The sequence below is a fragment of the Tamandua tetradactyla genome, chromosome 3 (assembly GCF_023851605.1).
Source record: "Tamandua tetradactyla isolate mTamTet1 chromosome 3, mTamTet1.pri, whole genome shotgun sequence".
Classification (NCBI taxonomy): Eukaryota; Metazoa; Chordata; class Mammalia; order Pilosa; family Myrmecophagidae; genus Tamandua; species Tamandua tetradactyla.
In genome coordinates, this window is record NC_135329.1 from 69,472,317 (window position 1) to 69,494,377 (window position 22,061).

Genomic DNA, 22,061 nt, shown 5'->3' on the forward strand with positions numbered 1-22,061 from the left:
CAATCTCCAGAATAAATTAATTAAGGAAATTAAATGTCTAGACACCAGGAAAACATAAGGAATCATAGTAGGAAAATTGAAGATATAGCCCGGTCAAAGGAACAAACCAACAATTCAAATGAGATACAGGAGCTGAAACAATTAATTCAGAATATACAAACAGACATGGAAAACCACATCAAAAATCAACAATGAACTGAGGGAGGATATAAAGAAGCCAAGGGACGAACAAAAAGAAGAAACTGAAAGTATGAAAAAACAAATCACAGAACTTATGGGAATGAAAGGCATAGGAGAAGAGATAAAAAAAACACAATGGAAATTTAACAGTGTTAGATTTCAAAAGGCAGAAGACAGGATGAGTGAACTGGAGGATGGGACATTTGAAATTTGACAAGCAAAAGAAAATACAGGGAAAAGAATGGAAAATATGACAACACGAGGTGCACGAATATACGGGTGTGGGTGTCCAGAAGGAGAAGAGAAGGGAAAAGGAGGAGAAAAACTAATGGACGAAATTATCACTGAAAATTTCACAACTCTTATGAAAGACTTAAAAAATTACAGATCCAAGCAGTACAGCGTACCCCAAACAGAATAGATCCAAATAGACGTACTCCAAGATACTTACTAATCAGAATGTCAGATGTCAAAGAGAAAGAGAGAAATCTTGGAAGCAGCAAGAGAAAAGCAATCCATGTTATTGGGCTTAAAGGGAAGCCCAGTAAGACTATGCATAGATTTCTCAGCAGAAACCATGGAGGCGAGAAGACAGTGGTATATAAGATACTAAAAGAGAAAAACTGCCAACCAAGAATTCTATACCCAGCAAATTTTTCTGTCAAAAATGAGGGGGTTGGGGCGAGCCATGGTGGCTCAGCAGGCAGAGATCTCACCTGCCATGCCGGAGACCTGGGTTCGATTTCTGGTGCCTGCCCATGCAAAAAAAAAAAAACAACAAAAAACAGGGGGAGGACTTCCAGGAAGATGGCTGACTAGAGTAGCTGGAGATGAGTCCTGCTCCATGGAAAAGTTAGAGAAGGGACAGGAGGGCAACTGCGGCGGCAATTCAGGATGGCAGCTGACCTGGGAGAGCTTCACACCACCTGGGGCAGCCCTGAAACATGGCCCACAATGAACTGTGGAGCTGTGCTTTGAAATTTATGGCTTTTTTGTATATATGTTATTTTTCACAAAAAAAGAAGGAAAAAAGTCGATTATGAGGATAAGAAAACATTTAAACCCTCTAGCTTCCTATATTTTGGAGCAGCTACATGGAAAAATCTGAGAGGATCCTATGGCAGCACATGACAAACTCTGGGATCTGTCCTGTAACCATCTGTTGAAAACTATTGCTTTTTTATTTCTTTGCTTTATATATTATACTATACAATAAAAAAAAAGTTAAAAAATAAAATAAAATCATTTTTACCCTGTTTAAAAAAAATTTTTTTTTAAATGTATTTGTAAAAAACCCCTGAAAAAGGAAGAAATATTAAACTTCCCCACCTTGGGAATTTCTGATATTCTTGCAAGCATTGAGGACAACCAATTTAATAGGCTGAGCTCCAGATCTTGGGGTTCGCCCCTATAAAACTTACTCCTGCAAAGAAGAACCTAAGCTTAGTTATAATTATGCCTAAGAGTTTCCCCCAGAGAACCTCGTTTGTTGCTTACATGCGGCCTCTATAAGTCAAACTCAGCAGGTAAACTCACAGCCCTCCCCCCTAGGTGAGACACAACTCCCAGGAGTATAAATCTCCCTGGCAACATCGAATATGACTCCAGCAGATGAACCTAGCATCATGGGATGGAGAAAGCCTTTTTGGAGAAAGAAAAGGTGGAAGAGAGAAATGAGAAAAAATAAAGTTTCAGTGGCTGAGAGATTTCAAATAGAGTTGAGAAGTTAACCTGGAAGTTATTCTTATGCATTATACAGATATACTTTTTTAGTTTCTAGTGTATTGGAGAGGCTGGAGGGAAGTATCTGAAACTATTGAACTGTATTTCAGTAGAGCTTATTCTTGAAGATGATTTTACAACTATACAGTTTTTACAATGTGACCATGTGATTGTGAAAACTTTATGGCTGATGCTCCCTTTATCCAGGCTACTGGCAGATGAATAAAAAAATAAGGACAATAAATAAATAACAGGGGGGAGGATAAGGGGTAAAAAAATTGGGTAGACTGAAATACTAGTGGTCAATGAGAGAGAGGGGTAAAGGGCATGGGATGTATGAGTTATTTATTTTTGTTTCTGAAACAATGCAAATGTTCTAAAAATGATCATGGTGATGAATACACAACTGAGTGATGATACTGTGAGCCATCGATTGTATACTTTGGATGGACTATATGGTGCATGAAGATATTTCAATAAAAATATTAAAACACCAACAAAAAAAATATCTATGCATAAGTATCTATTATTTGAGTTAAAAGAAATCAGTGCCATGATGGGATAACCTTTAAGCTTTACTGGCTCCTCAGAAAATTTTTGATGAAAAAAATTGCACACACAGTTGTGCCCTACAATTCCAGGTGTGGGGTGGACAGCTTGAAGGCATAAATTAAGAAACCAAGTTGATGAGAATGTGCTACAATTTAAAATTATCTGACTTAAAACATCATAAATAAAAACTAAAATGGAGTAGACTTCACAGCCTACTCAGCATTAAATCATGAATAAAACTGCTGCAGGACGTCTAAAACTGCCTGTCCACCTGATAAACATGCTCACAATTACCACATAGCCTTGGCTGGCCACGCTGGGCTTCGTTCCTGCCCTCGCATAAAATGTTTCAAGTCTTCTTCTTTGCTTGAGGTGGGGAAAATGCCTTACAGTGAACATTCTTCTCCTTTCTTTGCTGGTCTGATTGTTTGTGTAATCTCTTCAGCCATTTCACAGGTTCCAGCTCTGAAGCTACCTCCTTGGGTATCAAACACCCAGCTTGGTACAATCACTTCTCCTCAATTCCCTTCCAGAATGTTAATATTTACTTGGACTTATAACCACTTTTCTTTCTTTGAAATTCTAAACTGACATTTGCCTGTACTATTACCTCTTCCCCTACATTTCCAGGTTCCTGTTTGACCTTTCTCATTGAGATTCAGCCTGCTCTAGGCAGGCTTAGACTGAAAATACTTGGAGCTCTGTGACTCCATTTCTCTCTGTCTGTATTCTGGTTCCACATGCTTGTTCTATCCCATGTCTTCCCAGAGGCAGTACAGCTCAATGATTAAGAGCAAAGGCCCTGGAATAAATCTCCTTAAGTTCAAATTGTGGTTCCTCTCTAACCAAATAAGCAAGTTTCTTAACCTCCTAGAGCCTTGGTGTCCTCACCATAAGACAAAAGTAATAATAGCATCTACAACACGGATGATGCAGCCACGGCCTCTACCTCAAGCAGGTAGGGGTCCCAGAGGTCTTTTAAACTAAGCCACAGAGCTGAGGAGTGGCAAGATCAGAGCTGAAATCCAGCTTTACCGACTTCAAATTTCTTCTCTTTTCAAATATATCATGCTACCTCTCATTTAAATCATTCTTATTTTCCTACACAAAAACAACAAAAATGACTATCTCCTTTTTATGGCAGTGGTAGTAAAATTTAAAACCAAGTTACTAACTGAATTACTTGAATTGTAATAATAAGCAAATAAAGCCTTTCATTATTCACAGTATGATCTGGTGACTTAGCTAAAACTAGAATTCTCCAAAGATGTTTGAACATCTACCTCTATCACCCTTCAAATGAAAGATCTGTCATCCTTAGCCTTTCCAAGTAGACTGGCACTATATTAACTATAATAATAATATTTAAGAAAGGGCACTGGGCAGATTTGGCAATTTTGGAAAAAAGGCAGCAGTAGTAAAGATGGCAATAGAAAACAAATAGGAAGTTCCAAAGACAATACAGCTTGGCAGATGAGACCAGTGGCGAGGAGATTTTCCAGAAAACAAAATGCTCCGAATCCAAGCCCTAAGAAATTTGCATTTGTTCAGCAGGACTATCTGGGTGTTAGGGTGTGCTGGTCTGAATCTGTGGTGGACCCCAGAAAAGCCATGCCCTTTGATCCTCATTCAATATTGCTGGGTAGGAGCATTTTGATTGTTTCCATGAAAATGTGACCCACCCAATTGTGGGTGGTAACTTTTGATTAGATGATTTCCATGGAGGTACATCTCCACCCACTGAAGGTGGAGTTGCTCGCTGGAATCCTTTAAAAGAGGAAACATTTTGGAGAGAGTCCCTTTTGGTAGAGCCACGTGAAAGCCGGCAGACACCGCCATGTCCGCCATGTGCCCTTCCAGCTGAGAGAGAAATGCTGAACGCTGTCGGCCTTCTTGAACCAAGATATCTTTCCCCGGATACCTTTGATTGCACATTTCTATAGGCTTGTTCTCACTGGGACATTTTCTCGGCCTTAGAACTGTAAACTAGCAACTTACTAAATTCCCCTTTTTTAAAAGCCGTTCCGATTCTGGTATATTGCATTCCGGCAGCTAGCAAACCAGAACATAGGGTATGAAGGGGCGAATGACCCACATCATCAATTAACAGTGAAAGTATACACTGTTGAAGGGCTGAGAGCTGGGATTAGGGTCCAGTCAAAGGGTTCAGACCTGAGCATGGGGTAGACATAAAATGTGACACGTACCCCCATGGGTAAGTCTGCCACCAAGTCATATACTGCATGGTATGCATGCGAAATGTTCTAAGGGTTCAACTGAACCACAAGCAAAGCTGTTAGCCTGGCCTCTGAACCCAGGTAATCTAGGATGGGCATTGACATTCTTTCCATTTCTCAATGAGAAAGAATAGGAGAGTGTATTTACCATAAAACTCATATTATGAGGAGTATAGCATGTAAAAATATATGGGTAAATTAGAACAGTCATGTCTGATTTAGATTACGTGCACATCTGTAATACAGGAAAATTATTTCTCAGTGAAAATATCTCATGCTTAGCAAAAAGTAAAACAGTAAACAGATGTAAACATTTCCAATTTCAAGACAGGACATAAAAGAAAATATACAGAATTTAAAAAGCAATTTTCATCTCTTCTAAAGAGTTTAATCTACTTGAAAGGATCTTTTTCATTACCTTGGTCACAGCTTTTGGAGAAAATGTAATTGCATCAACTACAGTGATGAGGTCAGCTGGGTGGAGCCGATCAAAGTACTTCACACAAACATCGTAGGCATGGAGCCACTCTGGGACAGACTTGGGGGGTTGCTGAATGAGGTGAGGGTCTCCAGTCCAGAACAATTTCTGTAACCAGACAGTGTACAGAGAGCTTGGGGAAAGCATCAGTCCATCCTTTGCTGGGATTTTGGGAGCAAGTTTGGAAACAGATAAGATATTTTGACTTGAAAGAACTGGCTCTAATGCTTCAAGTGGACTCATGTTTCCATCTATCAGCTTTTTGTAATTAAGATCTATAGAAAAGAAAAGAAAAGAAAGAGAATAGTTTAAGGATTTAATTCCAACATAAATAAACAGGAACTTTCACACATTTGTGCAGTTCACTATGAGACTGAATGAATAAAGATTTATCTACCAATTTAGTTATAGTAGATGGTTTAGTTTGTCTGTTAGTTCAGAATATCTGAGTTTCAGACTATAACTTAATCCACTGAGCAATCCTAGAAAGGTGGTACATCTGTATAGCATACATACTGCGAGGTAGTAATGTGTTTCACTTCTTAGCTTTGAGTATAAAGACACACAGATACCATTTCAAAGATTTCCAGTATTTATCAAAGATCCAAAGGCTCTTATTTTAAGAGTTCCACACTTATTTTTAAATATATAGACTCCAATGAAGTGAAATTCTGGCAAATTGCCTATTGAAAGTATCTCCGCCTTGTCATTTACTAGATAAAGTGTAACTAATGGTGTGTGTGGGAAAAACATCTAGAGTAGAAGTTAAAAACTGTGGATTTTAGTACCAGGTCAATCATAAGGCACTGTGTGACTTTCAAAAGAATTTACTCTTATATTTAATTCCCTCCACTGTAAGTGAGGAAAAAGATAATATCTAAAGTCCATTAGCTTCACCATTCTGTGGTTTCAGATCTACGCCAGCCACAAGGCATGAAGGTGACTGTGTACAGAAAATTAATCCCCAGATTTAATTTAAAAAGGAGGAGTCCAAGCAGGAAGTGATCACCTTACCTGATGCAACTATCTTAAATTTCTTCAGCAGCCGGATGTGGGTTTCTGGTTTAATGGCATATGTCCCAGAGTCTACACAGCCACAGCTTTCCAAAAGCGTGAAGTAGTAGAGCAGCCTTTCGTGATCAAAGCCACCAATGGTGGGGTAAATGTACTTGACCATGTGCTTCTGAAAGGCCCCAGGCTCAGTGCTCAAGGTCTCAAAAAGACGAAGGGATCGGGCTCTATTTTCAATTTCCACTGTGGACAAACTGAAATTAAGAGCAAAGAAACCGAGTTAACACTTCCTTCCTTTATTAAACCAAGTGTTTTTTTTTTTTTTTTTTTTTAATTGTAGGAAGAAAGCTACTTCTCACACATGCCTCCTTCCCACCTATTACAGGACAGCACACCACCAGGGACCAAGTAACCTCCAAACAGGGAAGCAGACATGCCCAATGCTAACTGCTACACTGCACGAGTGGCGGCCCCTCCTGCGAGTACACAGTGGCCCTGGGGAGCTGGCTTCAGTGCACACAGAGGGCTGGGAAGAAATCACAGGGTCTGTACAGCTTCGTTCCTTGAAGCACTACACATCATTTATTCAAATTACAGGAAAAATTCAAATTCTGCGTTCAATGCAGAAATGTAGACACACTTATTATATTAGGATTTTAGAGGATGATAAAGGGAAGAAATAATCTAAACTTTTAGGCATACAATTTATATCCAAGGGTCTGGAATTGATATTCCATAGACCAAGATTAAAAATGTATTTAATAAAAGTAAAATAGGAAAGTATAAGTCATTGTACTTTAACTTGAATTATGTTAATAACCCAACTTGAATAAAAACATATTGATATTTCCACCCTGAGCTAAATATCATTATATTATTTAAATTTTTATTGTCAATACTTAACAAATAAACAGATAAACATCCTTGACATACAAACATGCCTTACATAGTGTACACTCAATGGCTCCCAACATCATCAAATAGTTGTTTATTCCTCACCATGATTATTTTATTCAACATTTGCTTCTCTCCAGCAAAATAAATGAAAATGAAAAAATTCATAAATACCACCTCTTACCACTCCCTTTCATTGAACACTGGTATTTCAAGCTATTCAATTTACGTGAACATCTGTTCTCATTATTTTTTATATATATTTTTTACTCACCTGCCAATAAGCTAGATAAAGGAACATCAGACACAGTTTTCACAATCACACAGTCACTTTGTAAAAGCTGTATACAATCATCTTCAAGAAACATGGCTACTGAAACACAACTCCACAGTTTCTGGTACTTTCCTCTATCCACTCCAATACCCTATAAACTAAAAGGGATATTTGTATAATGCATAAGAATAACCTCCAGGCTAACTTCTTGACTCTGTTTGAAACCTCTCAGTCATCGACACTTCTGTCTCATTGCTCTCTCCACCTTTTCAGTCAAGAAGCTTTGTTCAATCCATTGATGCCAAGTCCCAGCACATACCAGGATTTCTCTCCCCAACTGTCAGGGAGGCCTATACCGCTGGAGTCATGTCCCACGTAGATGGGCAGGGCAATGGATTCGCTTGCATGTTGGCTTAGAGAGAGAAGCCACATCTGAGCAATAAAAGATGTTCTCTCAGAGTGACTCTTAGGCTTAATTTTTTAATTGTATAATATAACATATATACAAAGGAAAGAAAGAAAAAAAGCAATAATTTTCAAAGCACTCTTCAACAAGTAACTACACGACAGATCCCAGAGTTATCATGCGATACCATACCATAATCTCAGATTTTTACTTCTAGCTGCTCCAGAACATAGGAGGCTAAAAGGAATAAATACATTTTTATCTTCACACCAATTTTTTTTTCATTTTGGGAAAAACAACACATATACAAAAAAAGCAATAAATTTCAAAGCACAACACAATTAGTCGTAGAACAGAATTCAGAGTTTGGTATGGGTTACAATCCCACAATTCTAGATTTTTACTTCCAGCTGCTCTAAGATACTGGAGACAAAAAGAAGCATCAATTTAGTGATTCAGAAATCATGTTCATTTGCTAAATCCTACTTTCTCTGTATAACTCCACCATCACTTTTGCTCCTTCTATTCAATTCTTTAGGGGTATTTGGGCTATGGCCATTCTAACTTTTTTATGTTGGAAGAGGCTGCCAATAATATGGGGTGGGGGATGGAACTAGCTGATATTCTGGAAAGGCTGAGACCTCTAGCTTTCAGGACTTATCTAGTCCAGAGACCCATCTGGAGGTTGTAGGTTTCTGCAAAGCTACATTAGTGTATGGAACATTTGTAGAATCTTATATACTGCCCTAGGAGTTCTTTAGGACTGGTTGGAATGGTTTTGGTTGGGGTTTGACAAGTTACCACAGGGAGCAATGTCTAACTGAAGCTTGTGTAAGACTGACCTCCAGAGTAGCCTCTCGACTCTATGTGAACTCTCTCAGCCACTGATACTTTATTAGTTACACTTCTCTTACTCCTTTAGGTCAGGATGGAATTGTTGATCCCATGGTACTAGGACCAGACTCATCCCTAAGAGTCATCTCTCATACCACCAGGGAGACTTTCCCCCCTGGGTGTTAAGTCCCAAACACAGGAGGGAGGGCAAAGATTTCATTTGCAGGCTGGGTTTAGAGAGAGTGAGACCACATCAGGGAACCAGGAAGTTTCTACCCAGCAGAGAGAAGGCAGAGCTGACAGAAAAACAAACGAAAAAAGGCTTTTGAAATTGGATGAGCTAAAAATACCAGAAGAGGGCTGGGCCCCAAGAAAAGGGGCACAAAGAGCTGAGTAACAGCAGTGGTAAATGGTAGCCAGACAGGAAAAGACAGGAGAGAGAAGTCAGGGGAACAGTGTATAAATGAAAACTATGAACAAAATAAAAAGAGAGACAGAGAAAAAATAAGATATGACATGTAAAACCCAAAAGACAAAAAGGTAGAAGAAAGGAGTACCTTTACAATAATAACATTAAATGTTAATGGGTTAAATTTCACACTAAAAAGACACAGACTGGCAGAATGGATTAAAAAACAGGACCCATCTATATGCTGTCCACAAGTGACTCATTTTAGAATCAAGGACAAAAATAGATTGAAAATAAAAGGGTGGTAAAAGATATTTCATGCAAACAACAAGCAGAAAAGAGCGGGGAATCTATACTAATATCAGACAAATCAGACTTTAAATGTAAAAGAATTAAAAGAGACAAAGAAGTACACTGTGTATTTATAAAGGGACAAGAAGACTTAACAATCATAAATATTATACAGTAACCCAGAGTGTCCCAAAATGCATGAGAAACAGAACTCATAACACTGAAGGGAGAAGTAGACCCTCTACCATAATAGTTGGAGACTGCAATATACCACTCTCATCAATGGACAGAATATCTTCACAGAGGATCAGTAAGGGAACAGATGTTGAATAGTATCATAAATGAATTAGACTTAATACATATTGATAGAACACTACACCCCACAACAGGAAGGCACACAGTTCTTTCCAAGTGCTCACAGATAATTCTCTAGGATAGACCACATGTTGAGTCGCAAAGCAAGTCTCAATAACTATAAAATGACTGAAATTATGCAAAACAATTTCTTGGATTATAATGGAATATAGGTAGAAAACAATAACAGGCAGAAGGCCGGAAAATCCACAAACATAAGGGGGCTAAACAATACACACTTAAACAACATCTGGCCAAGGAATAAATTACAAGAGAAGTCAGTAAATATCTCGAGGCAAGTTAAAATTAAAGCACAACATATCAAAATATGGGATGCAGCACAGGCAGTGCTAAGAGGGAAACTTATTGCCATAAAGGCATATATTAAAAAAGAAGAAAGAGAAAAAAATTGAGAAATGAACTGTTCACTTGGACATACGAGAGAAAGAACAGCAAACAAACCCCAAAATAAACAGAAGGAAAGAAATGACAAAGATTAGAGAAGAAATAAATGAAATTGAGGACATAAAAAACAATAGAGAGAACCAAGAAAACAAGAGGTTGGTTCTTTGGGAAAATCAATAAAATCAATGGACCCTTAGCTAGGGAGACCAAAAAAAAAAAAAAAAAAAAGAGTGGCTACAAATAATTAATATGAGAAATGGGAGAGAGGATATAATTAATAACCCTACAGAAATAAAGGAGATAGAGAATACTATGAGAAACTATATGCTAATAAACTAGACAACGTAGACAAAATGGACATCCTAGAAAAGCATGAACAACCAACACTGACTCAAGAACAAACAGATAAACTCAAAAAACCAATCACAAAGAGAATGAATAAGTAATCAGAAAGCTTCCAAAAAAAGAATAGTCCAGGACCAGATAGTCACATATGAATTCTACCTAGCATTCAAGAAAGAATTAGTACCAATCCGAACAAAATCCTTCAAAAAAAAACTGAATAAGAGGGAAAGCTACCTAATTCTTTCTATGATGCCAACATCACTCTAATACCAGAGACAGCCAAACATACTACAAGAAAAGAAAATTGCAGACCAATCTCTTTAATGAACACAGATGCAAAAATCCTCAACAAAATAGTCACTAACCAAATCCAGCAGCACATTAAAAGAATAATGCACCATAAACAAATGGGATTCACTCCAGGTACACAAGGCTGGTTTAACACAAGAAAATGAATTAATACAGCACATCAGTAAATCAATGCAGAAAAACCACCAGATCATCTCAAATGATGCAAAAAAGGCATCTGACAAAATTCAGCATTCTCACTTTACAAAAATACTTCAAAGAACAGGAATAGAAGGGAACTTCCTCAATATGATAAAGAGCATATATGAAAAACCAATAGTCACCAGCAAGCTCAGCTGGGAAAGACAAAGTTTTCCCTCTAAGATCAGGAACATGACAAGGATGTCCACCGCTTTCACTGTTATTCAGCATTGTGCTGGAAGTTCTAATTAGAGCAATTAGGCAAGAAAATGAAATAAAAAACATCCAAATAGGATAGAAGTACAACTTTCATTTTTGCAGGTGACATGATACTTTATGTAGAAAATTTCAAAAAATTTACAGCAAAGCTATTAGAGCTAATAAATGAAACAGCTACGGGGCAGGGGGCAAGATTAACACTAAAAAATCAGTAGTACTTTATACACTAGTAATGAGTAGTCTGAGGAAGAAATCAAGAGGAAAACACCATTTACAATAACAACCAGAAGAATCGAATATTTAGGAATAAATTTAACCAGGGCCACAAAAGACCTATACACAAAAAACTACATGAAATTGCTAAAAGAAATCAAAGAAATCCTAAATATATGGAAGGAAATGCCATGTTCATGGACTGGAAGACTAAATATAATTAAGATGCCAATTCCACCCGAATTCATTTTTAGAGTCAATGCAGTAACAATTAAATTCCCAATAACTTACTTTGCATAAAGAGAAAAAAACAATAATCAAATTTATTTGGAAGGGCAGTGTGTACCAAACAGATAAAAATATCTTGAAAAGGGATTTAAGGGTGAAGTCTTCACTACCTGAGTTTAAAGCATTTTACAAGCAACAGTGGTCAAAAAAGCATGGTACTGGCATTAAGACACATATACTGCTCAATGGAATCAAACTGAGTACTCAGAAATAGATCCTCTCATCTAGTAACAGCTGATCTTTTATAAGGCAGCCAAGACAACACAACTAGGAACAGCCTCTTCAATACATGGTACTTGGAGTACTGGATAACCATACCCAATGTCTCACAACTTATATAAAAATTAACTCAAAATGGATCAAAGATCTAAACATTATAGCTAAGAACATAAAATGTCTAGAAGAAAATATAGGGAAATATCTTAAAGACTGTGTGATAGGAAGTTGTGTCCTAAACTTTACACCCAAAGTACAAGCTATAAAAGAAGAAACAGATAAATGGGATCTCCTCAAAACTGAATACTTTGTGCATCAAAAGACTTAGTCAGAAAAGTAAAAAGGCAGCTTATGTAATGGGAAACACTTTTGGAAACCACATACCATATAAGAGTTTTATCCAGAATACAGAGAGAGATCTTACAAAGCAACAATACAACAAATAACCCAATTTAAAAATGGGCAAAATTTTAAGTAGGTTTAGCCTATCCTTTGCAGGAATACTTTTCAAGGATAGGCTAAGTCTACTTAAAATCAGGCCTAAGAGTCACCCCCAGACAACCTTTTCTGTTGCTCAGATGTGGCCTCTCTCACTAAGCCAATTCAGCAGATGAACTCACTACCCTCTCTCCTACATAGGACTTGACTCCCAGGGGTATATATATCCCTCGCAATATTGGGACAGACATACCAGGATAAACTGGAACTCGGGATTAAGGGATTGAGAAAGCCTTCTTGACCAAAATGGGGAAGAGAAAAATGAGACCAAATAACGTTTCAGTGGCTGAGAGATTTCAGAGTCAAGAGGTTATCCTAGAGGCTATTCTTTAAGCATTATATTGATACCCCTTTTTAGTTTAGGGTACATTGGAGTAGCTAGCAGGAAGTACCTGAAACTGTTGAGCTGTGTTCCAGTAGCCTTGATGCTTTGAAGACAATTGTATAAAGATACTAATCTTACAGTGTGACTGTGTAATTGTGAAAGTCTTGTGTCTGATCTTCCTTTTATCCAGGGTATGGACAGATGAGTAAAAAAATATATGGATAAAAAATAAATAAATAAGCAATAAGAGGAGAAAAGGGTAAAATTGGGTAAATGGAAATATTAGTGGTCAAGGAGAGGGAGGTCTAAGGGGTATGGGATGTATGAGTTTTTTTCTTTTTATTTCTTTTTCTGGAGTGATGCAAATGCTCTAAAAAAGTATCATGGTGATGAATACACAACTATGTGATGCTACTATGAGCCACTGATTGTACACCATGTATGGAATATATGTGTGTGAAGAGTTCTCAAAAAAAATATTCTTTAGAAACAGGCAAGTGGGAGACCCGTGTTTGGTTCCTGGCCCTTGAACTTCCCAAAAAACAGAGAAAGAAAGAAAGCAAAAACAAATGCAAAAATTTGACAAATGGTGCTGCAATAAAGGAATATTTATGTAGAAAAATAATGAAATGTGACCCCACCATACAGCAAATAAATAAATAAATAAATAAATGGGTAAAAACCATGGAAAGCCACTTTTCCAAAAAAGGAAATGCAAATAGCTCAAAAACATAGAAAATAGTTTCAACTTCATTAGCTATTAGGGAAGTGCAAATCAAAACCACAATGAGATATTACTGCACATCTACTAGAATGGCCATTACCAATAAAAAAAAGAAAGAAAAGTAAATTACAAGTGCTGGAGAGGATGTGGAGAAAGCAAAACACTTACACACTATTGGTGGGAATGTGGAATGGTGCAACCACTCTGGAAGGCAGGTTGACAGCTCCTCAGGAAGCCATAATGATCCAGCAATCCAATTACTAGGTATGTATTTGGAGGAAGTGAATAGATGCAAACTGTTCATAGCAGCATTATTCACTATTGCCAAGAGATGGAAGCAGTCCAAATTTCGAAGAACGGACAAGCAGATAAACTGTGGTATGTACATACAATGGAATATTTTGCAGTGGTATAAAAAAGAATAAACTCATGAAGCAGGCCAGAACTTGGATCAACCTTGAGTACATTATGTTGAGTGAAATTAGCCAGAAATAAAGGGACAAATATTATGTGGTCTCACTAATACAAACTAATATTAATGAGCAAACTTTGAGAGTCAAATTGGAGAGCATGGGTTTTCAGGAGATAGAGAGTACGGATGGGGCAACTGATGCTGAAGGAGTACAGAATGTCCAACATGGTTGATTATACAGATCCAGAAATAGATAGTAAGGTACTATCTGATGGCAGCACACTATTGTAAGTACATTGAACAAAATCTGAGTGGGAGTATGCTTGAAAGAGGAAGGCAAGGGGCATGTATGATATCAAATGGAAAGATAGATGATAAAGACCCAGACTGTAACTCTGTGAAACCTAGAGTAATCAGTGATAGTGATTTAATGTACAAATAAAAGAATGCTTTCACATGAGGGAGAACAAACAAATGTCAACACTGTAAGGTGTGAAAATGGGATGATATATGGAAAAAATGCAATCAATGCAAAATAGAGTCTATAATTAACAGTAACATTGTAATATGCTTTCAGCAAATGTAACAAGAGCAATATACCAAAGCTAAATGTCAATAAGAGGGGGATATAAAGGAGGGGTATGGGATTCTTAGTGGTATTGTTCATCCCTTTTATTTTATTTTGTATTTTATTCTTTTTTTTTTCTCTTCTTCTTTCTTTGTGGAAGAAATGGAAATGCCCTTACATAGATTGTGGTGGTGAGTACATAACTATGTGATTATACTGGGAACCAGTGATTGCTTACTTAGGATGGATTGTATGGTCTGTGAATAAAAGTGTTTCTAAAACAAACAGAAAATACAAATGCTGAAGAAAATGTTGAGAGACGGATGTTCTCTTGTCTATTCACTGCTGATAGAGAAGTAGAATGGTGCAGGGTTTCTGGAGGGTAGTGCTGTGGTACCACAGGAGGCTAAGTATAGGATTGTTATAAGATCCTGCAAACCCATTATGAGGTATATACATGGGGAACTGAAAGCAGGGACAGGAATGGACATTTTTTGCACACTGGTGTTTACGGCAGCAGTATTTACAATTCACAATGAAGGGAGTTGGCCTAAGTGTACATCAATTGATGAATGTAGGGGTGAATGGTGGTGTATACATAACAGCCACCATTGTATGTATACACATATGTTCCAATGTATGGAACACTGAGCAGCTAGAAGGAACAAAGTTGTGAGGCATGTAGCTAGGTGAATGGACCTTGAGGACAGTATGTTGAGTGAAACAAGCAGAAACAAAAAGACAAACATTTTAATACCTCACTTATATGGACAAACTAAAAAGTGCAAACTCTGAGAATTGAATCCGAGAGCACAGGCTTTCAGGGGAAGACTTATTAAAAGGGTTTCTAGATCATAAACTTCTATAGCAGTCACATCTATTCCTGATTTGAAATGGTTATTTCTAAATTTTGAGACGTTGAGCTCTTTGTGTATAAGGGAGTTGTTTCTTGTAACTCTGGGTATATATCTGGGTGATTCCTGAAACTAAGAGCTAGAATCTTTCAGCTATGAAAGTCAGCGTTACCCAATACAGCAACTGCTAAAAAGGCTGAAAAAGTGATCAGATTTCAATTAGAAACATGAATAAAGCTAATCTGGTTAGGACTAAGGTGAATCAGACTAAAGGATAAAGGAGGATATTGACCATATTATAAAACTTCAACTTCGTGTGACACCAAAGGAAGAGATGTTTGGTGCAAAATTTATATTTTCTGTAGCACAGGTATCTAATTTAACTTGTATGGTCAATTTATTTGAACACCATAATTACATGGGAATTTGAATAGGGAGTGAGATCATGTTGGTTTGTACAGGTTAGTGTAATGCCCCAATATATCCCAGAGTAATCTAGACAGAAAATAAAGTATTTGCAAAGCCTCCTTGAGGGACAGGGAAAGAGTATGGACATATTAAGCTTCTATAATATTAATTAGTATATTAAAATATATTTATATTTTATACTAATACACAATACATTAAAATGAAATTTGTTATATTCTAATATTAATTTATTATGTATTAATATAGTAAATACTCTATTATAATTTTATTGTATATTATAATCATTTAATTATATATTATTATATGTTGTAAGAATATATTTTCTAATAACATTAAAATATATTAAATTAATTAATATTAATCAAAATTCTTAACATCCTGGCAAGAATTGGGAGCTACCAATTTAATAGGCTGAGCCCTTTTGGGGCTTGCCCTTATGAAACTTACTTCTGCAGAGGGGAAGTTAAGTTGACTTATACTGATGCTTAATAGTCACACCCAGAGAACCTCTTTTGTCATTCATTTGTGGCCTTTCTCTAAGCCAACTCAGCAGGTAAATTCATTGCCCTCCCTCCTATGTGAGACATTACACCCAGGGGTATAAGTCTCCCTAGAAATGTGGGACATGAATCCTGGGGATAAGCCTGGACCCAGCATCATGGGACTGAGAATGTCTTCTTGACCAAAAGGGGGAAGAAAAATGAAACAAAATAAAGCTTCAGTGGCTAAGAAATTTCAAATAGTCGAGAGGTCATTCTGGAGGTTATTCTTTAAGCATTATATAGATATCCCTTTTCAGTTTTTAGTGTATCAGAATAGCTAAAAGGAATACCTGAAACTGCTGAACTGTAACCCAGTAGCTTTGATTCTTGAAGACGACTGTGTAACTGCATAGCTTTTATAGTGTGACCTTGTGATTGCGAAAAGCTTGTGGCTGACACTCACTTTATCCAACGTATGGACAGATAAGTTAAAAAATAAGAACAAAAAATAAATACATGCTAGTGGGGATAAAGGGCATGCAATGTTTTGGGTGGTTTTTTTTTCATTTTCATTTTTATTCTTATATATATATATATATTTGGCATAATGAAAACATCCAAAAAATGAGTATGGTGATGAATGTACAGCTATATAATGATACTGTGAAGCACTGATTATAAATTTTAGATGATTATATGATGTGAATCTATCTCAACAAAATCACATTTACAGAAAGATGCCTGTGCATTGACAAAGGTCTGCATACAGAACAAGCCCAATGGAGGAAGGAAAACAAGCTGCATTTACTACAGTAATTACCACGCCAAGTAAATTAAAACGGGATGACTATCCACTTAGTGATGAAGATCCTGTCACTCAAGAGGTTAAGGGGCCGGCTGTGTCTGAACTCCAAGCATGAGCTTTTCACCCCAACACAAGACTTGCCATCAACTCCCGAGGGTCTAGTACTCACTAGCAATCATTCCAAACACAGGGTTCTTTCTGTAACACAGATCTTAGCTTTCTTCCACAGCAATCACCTTAAAGAGTTCTCCTTTCACACCTCATAGCTAACACCCCAATAAACAGGACATCCAAGACAGATTCATCTGCAAAATGGCCGCATGTCAATTAAATCCTTAGTTTAGTTTAGCTCAGCTGTGTCTGACCTGATTCTGAACACAGCCTTTTCCCGTGGACATTACTTCTCCTCCATATCTACTCACTTACTCTTCTGTGCCTGAAACTGAGTTGACCTGATGTGTAATTTCACCTAATAATCTCATCAAGATATCTTACTGCAATACCTTTACCGACACATGATAAATACCAAAACCTCTCTCCTTGGTAAATTACAATCTCCTAAAATCCTTTATAAATGCTAGTAATCAATAACTTATTTCAATAGTTTCCATTGAAATAAGCTGTTATCTTCCCTTTGGAACAAGAAATGAAATCTTTGTTTAGAAAACAGTCCAAAAAACCCCAGATCCAAGAAAGCAGGGAGGAACACTATAAAACCACAGTGGACTTTTCACTAATCAAATAAATGATTACCCTTAAAAATAATGTAAGTGCTTTTTCCTGATGCTGGTTTGAGATATAAAGCAGCCTACACTTCTAATGCATATTTAACTTCCAGAGATGAACCAGCGGAAGACACCAGCATTAGTCGTACTTAATTCATAAGAGAAATATTAGTGCTGACCTCATGATTTAAGAGGTGGTGTGATGGTTTAACTTTGGGAATGACCCTAAAATGTGGTTCAAAAGAAGATGGTATTGAAAGGACATACACATATATACAGAAAAAAAGTATTTAAATATGTTTTTTTTTCATTCAATCTCAGATTGAGCGATAATGCACTTCCATTAGTTGACTGGAAGGAATACTTAGAGGAGAGAAGGGAAGAGAATGGGAAAGAGGAAGGGGATAAGAGGTAGATGGGAGTGGGAGAAGTGAAAGGGACACTGGGAAAAGATGAAGAGGAAAAGGGGAAAGGGATAAAAATTAAAATTTACAGATAACCTGTAGCACCTTTGCTTCTTTTATTGCATTTAATCCTCACATTATTATCCACTGTGGAAGGTCACATTATTTCTATTCTAGGAAGCTGAAGCACAGACAAAAGTCACACAACTAATAAGGGGTGGAGACTGATTCCAAGTTGGGATTTTCAGGTTTAATTTTCTGCTTCTATCCAATAAAACCTGTATCTTCCCACTGAAATTTGTGTTGTATGAAGTTCAGATGCAGAAATTTGTGAGCTTTTTTCTGAAAGACTAATCCTAAAAACATGAAGACATATCAATCCAAATTAAAAACTGTAATTATGGGTGGAACAGTGGCTTTACCATTGACTCCTGTGAAACAAGACAATTCTATCCCCTCCCATATGAGAAGAATAATCCAATATATCTACCAAATAAATGCTTCAAAATGAATGTAATGTAATAGAATGTAATAGCATAGCTCCTTGACAGCTAAACATACAAATACTCAGGGAACATGTGGTTACACTAATCATGGCCAACAGTTTAGCCAAGTATCTTTGGAAGACATAAAACAGAATTTATGCCAACAGTTTGGCCAAGAATCTTTGCAAGACATAAAACAGAATTTAATTGTTTCAAGGTCACCCAGACAGTCAATGACAGAATCAGTGGGCACCTCAGAGTCTGTTTCTTGTCACAATCATGCTGTTTGTGTCTTTAACACATTTTATGATATGAACACTGGCATACACCTTGGAGATAATGTGAGCTCAGTTCCAGACCACCACAAAAAATGAGTATTTCAATTAAAGTGAGTCACAATTTTTTTTGTTTCTTGGTGCATATAAAAGTTATGCTTATACTATACTGTACTATATTACATGTGCAATAGCATTATGTCTAAAGAAAACAATGTACATACCTTAGTTAAAAATATGTTACTAAAACATAGTAACCATCATCTGAGACTTCGGTGAGTCGTAATCTTTTTGTTGGTGGAGGGTCTTGCCTCGGAGTTGATGGCTGCTTACTGATTGGGTGGGGTGGCAGTCACTGGAGGTTGGGCTGGGTGTGGCAATTTCTTTCAATGACGTTTGCTGCATTGATTGATTCTTCCTTTCATGAAAGATGTCTCTGTAGCATGTGATGCTGTTTAATGGCATTTGACTCACAGAAGGATTTCAAAATTGGAGTCAGTCCTCTCAAACCCTGCTGCTGATTTGTCAACAAGGTTGAGGTAGTATTTTAAATCCTTTGCTGTCATTTCAACACTGTTCACAGCATCTTCACGAGGACTAGATTCCACATCAGGAAACCACTTTCTTTACTCATCCATAAGAAGCAATTCCTCATCCATGAAAGTTTTACCATAAGATACCAGCAATTCAGTCACATCCTCAGGCCCCACTTCTAACTCTAGTTCTCTTGCTATTTCCACCACATCCTACAATGACTGTATCCACTGACTTCTTGAACTCCTCAAAGCCAACCATGAGGGTTGGAATCAACTTCTCTCAAATTGCTATAATTGTTGACATTGGGACATTCTTCCATGAATCACAGATGCTCTGAATGACATACAGAATGGTGAATCCTTTCCAGAATGTTTCCAGTTGATGTAGGGTAGATCCATCAGAGAAATTTATGGCATCAATAGCCTTATGGAATTTATTTCTTAAGTAATTAGACTTGAAAATCTAAATGAACCCTTGATCCATAGGCTGTAGAACAGGTATTATGTTGGCAAGGAACAAAAATAACATTGATCTCATTGTATAGCTCCATCACAGCTCTTGGTGACCAGGTGCACTGCAAATGACCAGTAATATTTTGAAAGGAATTTTTTATTTCTGAGCAGTAGGTCTCAACTGTGGGCTTCCAATATTCAGTAAACCATGTTGGACACAGATGTGGTGTTATATAGCCTTTCTTGTTCCATTTATAGAACACAAGCAGTGTAGATTCAGCGTAGTTCTTAAAGGGCCTACGATTTTCGGAACCGTAAATGAATAATGATTTCAACGTCAAGTCACCAGCTGCATTAGCTCCTAACAAGACAGTCAGCCTGGCTTTTGAAGCTGTGAAGCCAGGCACGATCATTTCTCTTTGGTTGGGAAAGTCCTAGATGGAATCTTCTTCCAACAGAAGTCTGTTTTGTCTACACTAAAAATCTGTGTTTAGTGTAGCTACCTTCATCGATGATCTTAGCTAGATCTTCAGGATAACCTGCGGCAATTTCTACATCAGCACTTGCTGCTTCATGTTGCATTTTCTGTTAATAGAGACAGCTTCTTTCCTTAAACCTAATGAACCAACATCTACTGGCTTCAAACTTTTCTTCTGCAGCTTCCTCACCTCTCTCGCCTTAGTAGAATTGATGAAAGTTAGGATCTTGCTCTGATTGTGTTTTGGCATAGAGAATGTTGTGGCTGGTTTGCTATTCTCCATATAGGTAATAAGGTTAGTCTTGCTTTCTTATCATTCACGTGCTCACTGTAGTAGCACTTTTAATTTCCTTGCATTTAAAACTTCACATCTGACGCAAGAAGCCTAGCTTTTCAGCCCATCTCAGCTGTCAACAGGACTTCCTCAATAAGCTTTATCATCTCTAGCTTAATTTAAAGTGAAAGACACGTGAATCTTCCTTTCACTTGAAAAGTTAGAGGCTATTGTAAGGTTATTAACGGGCCTAATTTCAACAACGTTGTGTCTAAGGGAATAGGGAGGTCCAAGAAGAGGGAGAGCTTGGGGGAACAGCCAGTTGATGGGGCACTCAGAACACACTCACTATTTATCAATCAAGTTTGCCATCTTACATTGGTATGATTTTGTGGCACCCCAAAACAATTAGTAACAAGGAACACTGATCATAGGTCACCATCACAGATATAATAATAGAGAGAAATTGTGAAATATTGTAAGAACCACTAAAATGTAACACAGAGAAACAAAGTGAGCATGTGCAGTGGGAAGAATGGAACTGACAGACTTGCTCAACACACGGTTGCCACAAACCTTCCATTTGAAAAAATTAAAAATCGCATTATTTGCAAACCACAATAAAATAAAGCACAAGAAAATGAGGTATGACTATATGTACAATAATTGATAACCATAGTGACTTGAAAAAGAATGATTCAAAAATTACATGTGGAATTAACAATAATACCTACCTTTTTTTTTCTTGAGCACTTGTATGTCAGGTATTTGTATCAGACTCTTAAATTACAGCAGTTCTGGAAAAGGGAATAAGAGTACTCACTTTTTCAGACGTGAAGCCTTCGCCAGATTTGAAGAGACAGAAAAAAGAATAAGCAATATAGAAGACAGGATAACTGACTTCAAAGATTCAAAACAATAAATGGCAAAAAAAGATGGAAAAATTTGAATTGGATCTCAAGGAAATTATAAGCAAACAAAGCGCACAAATATAAGAATCACTGATGTCCCAGAAGGGGAAGAGAGGAGTAAAGGGCTGAGAAGAGCAGTTGAGGATATAATGGGGGAAACTTCCCAACCCTTATAAAGGACATAAATATACAAGTCAAAGAAGCCCAACGAACTCCAAACATAATAAATGCAAATAGGCCTTCCCCAAGGCACATGCTAATCAGTCTGTCAAATGTTGAAGAGAAGCAGAAAATTCTGAAAGCGGCAGGAGAAAAAACAATCTACTACATATAAAGGAAACCACATAAGACCGAGTTCAGACTATTCAACTAACATAATGGAGGTGAAAAGGCAATAATATGATATACATAAGATCCTGAAAGAGAAAGATTCCCAGACAAGAATTCTATACCCAGTGAAATTGTTCTACAAAACTGAGGGAGAGATTAAAGTTTTCACAGACAAACAAACCCTGAAAAAAATCTGTCAACAAAAGACTGGCCTTATAAGAAATATTAAAAGGAGTTCTGCTGGCTGAAAAAAAAAGGGGGGGGGGGGCAGGTAAA

At 37.2% G+C, this 22,061-nt stretch overlaps 1 protein-coding gene across 3 annotated transcripts in view; it reads right to left on the reverse strand.

The window, feature by feature from the left end:
* Positions 1-22,061, reverse strand: part of NBAS (NBAS subunit of NRZ tethering complex) — a 585,536-nt gene that overhangs the window by 150,001 nt on the left and 413,474 nt on the right. For all 3 annotated transcript variants that reach the window (XM_077153236.1, XM_077153235.1, XM_077153237.1), the window contains 2 exons: positions 6,184-6,434; positions 5,110-5,444 (listed from right to left, as the gene is read on the reverse strand). In XM_077153236.1, coding sequence (XP_077009351.1) covers positions 5,110-5,444; positions 6,184-6,434 — 586 coding nt within the window. The remainder of the gene's footprint in view (positions 1-5,109; positions 5,445-6,183; positions 6,435-22,061) is intronic.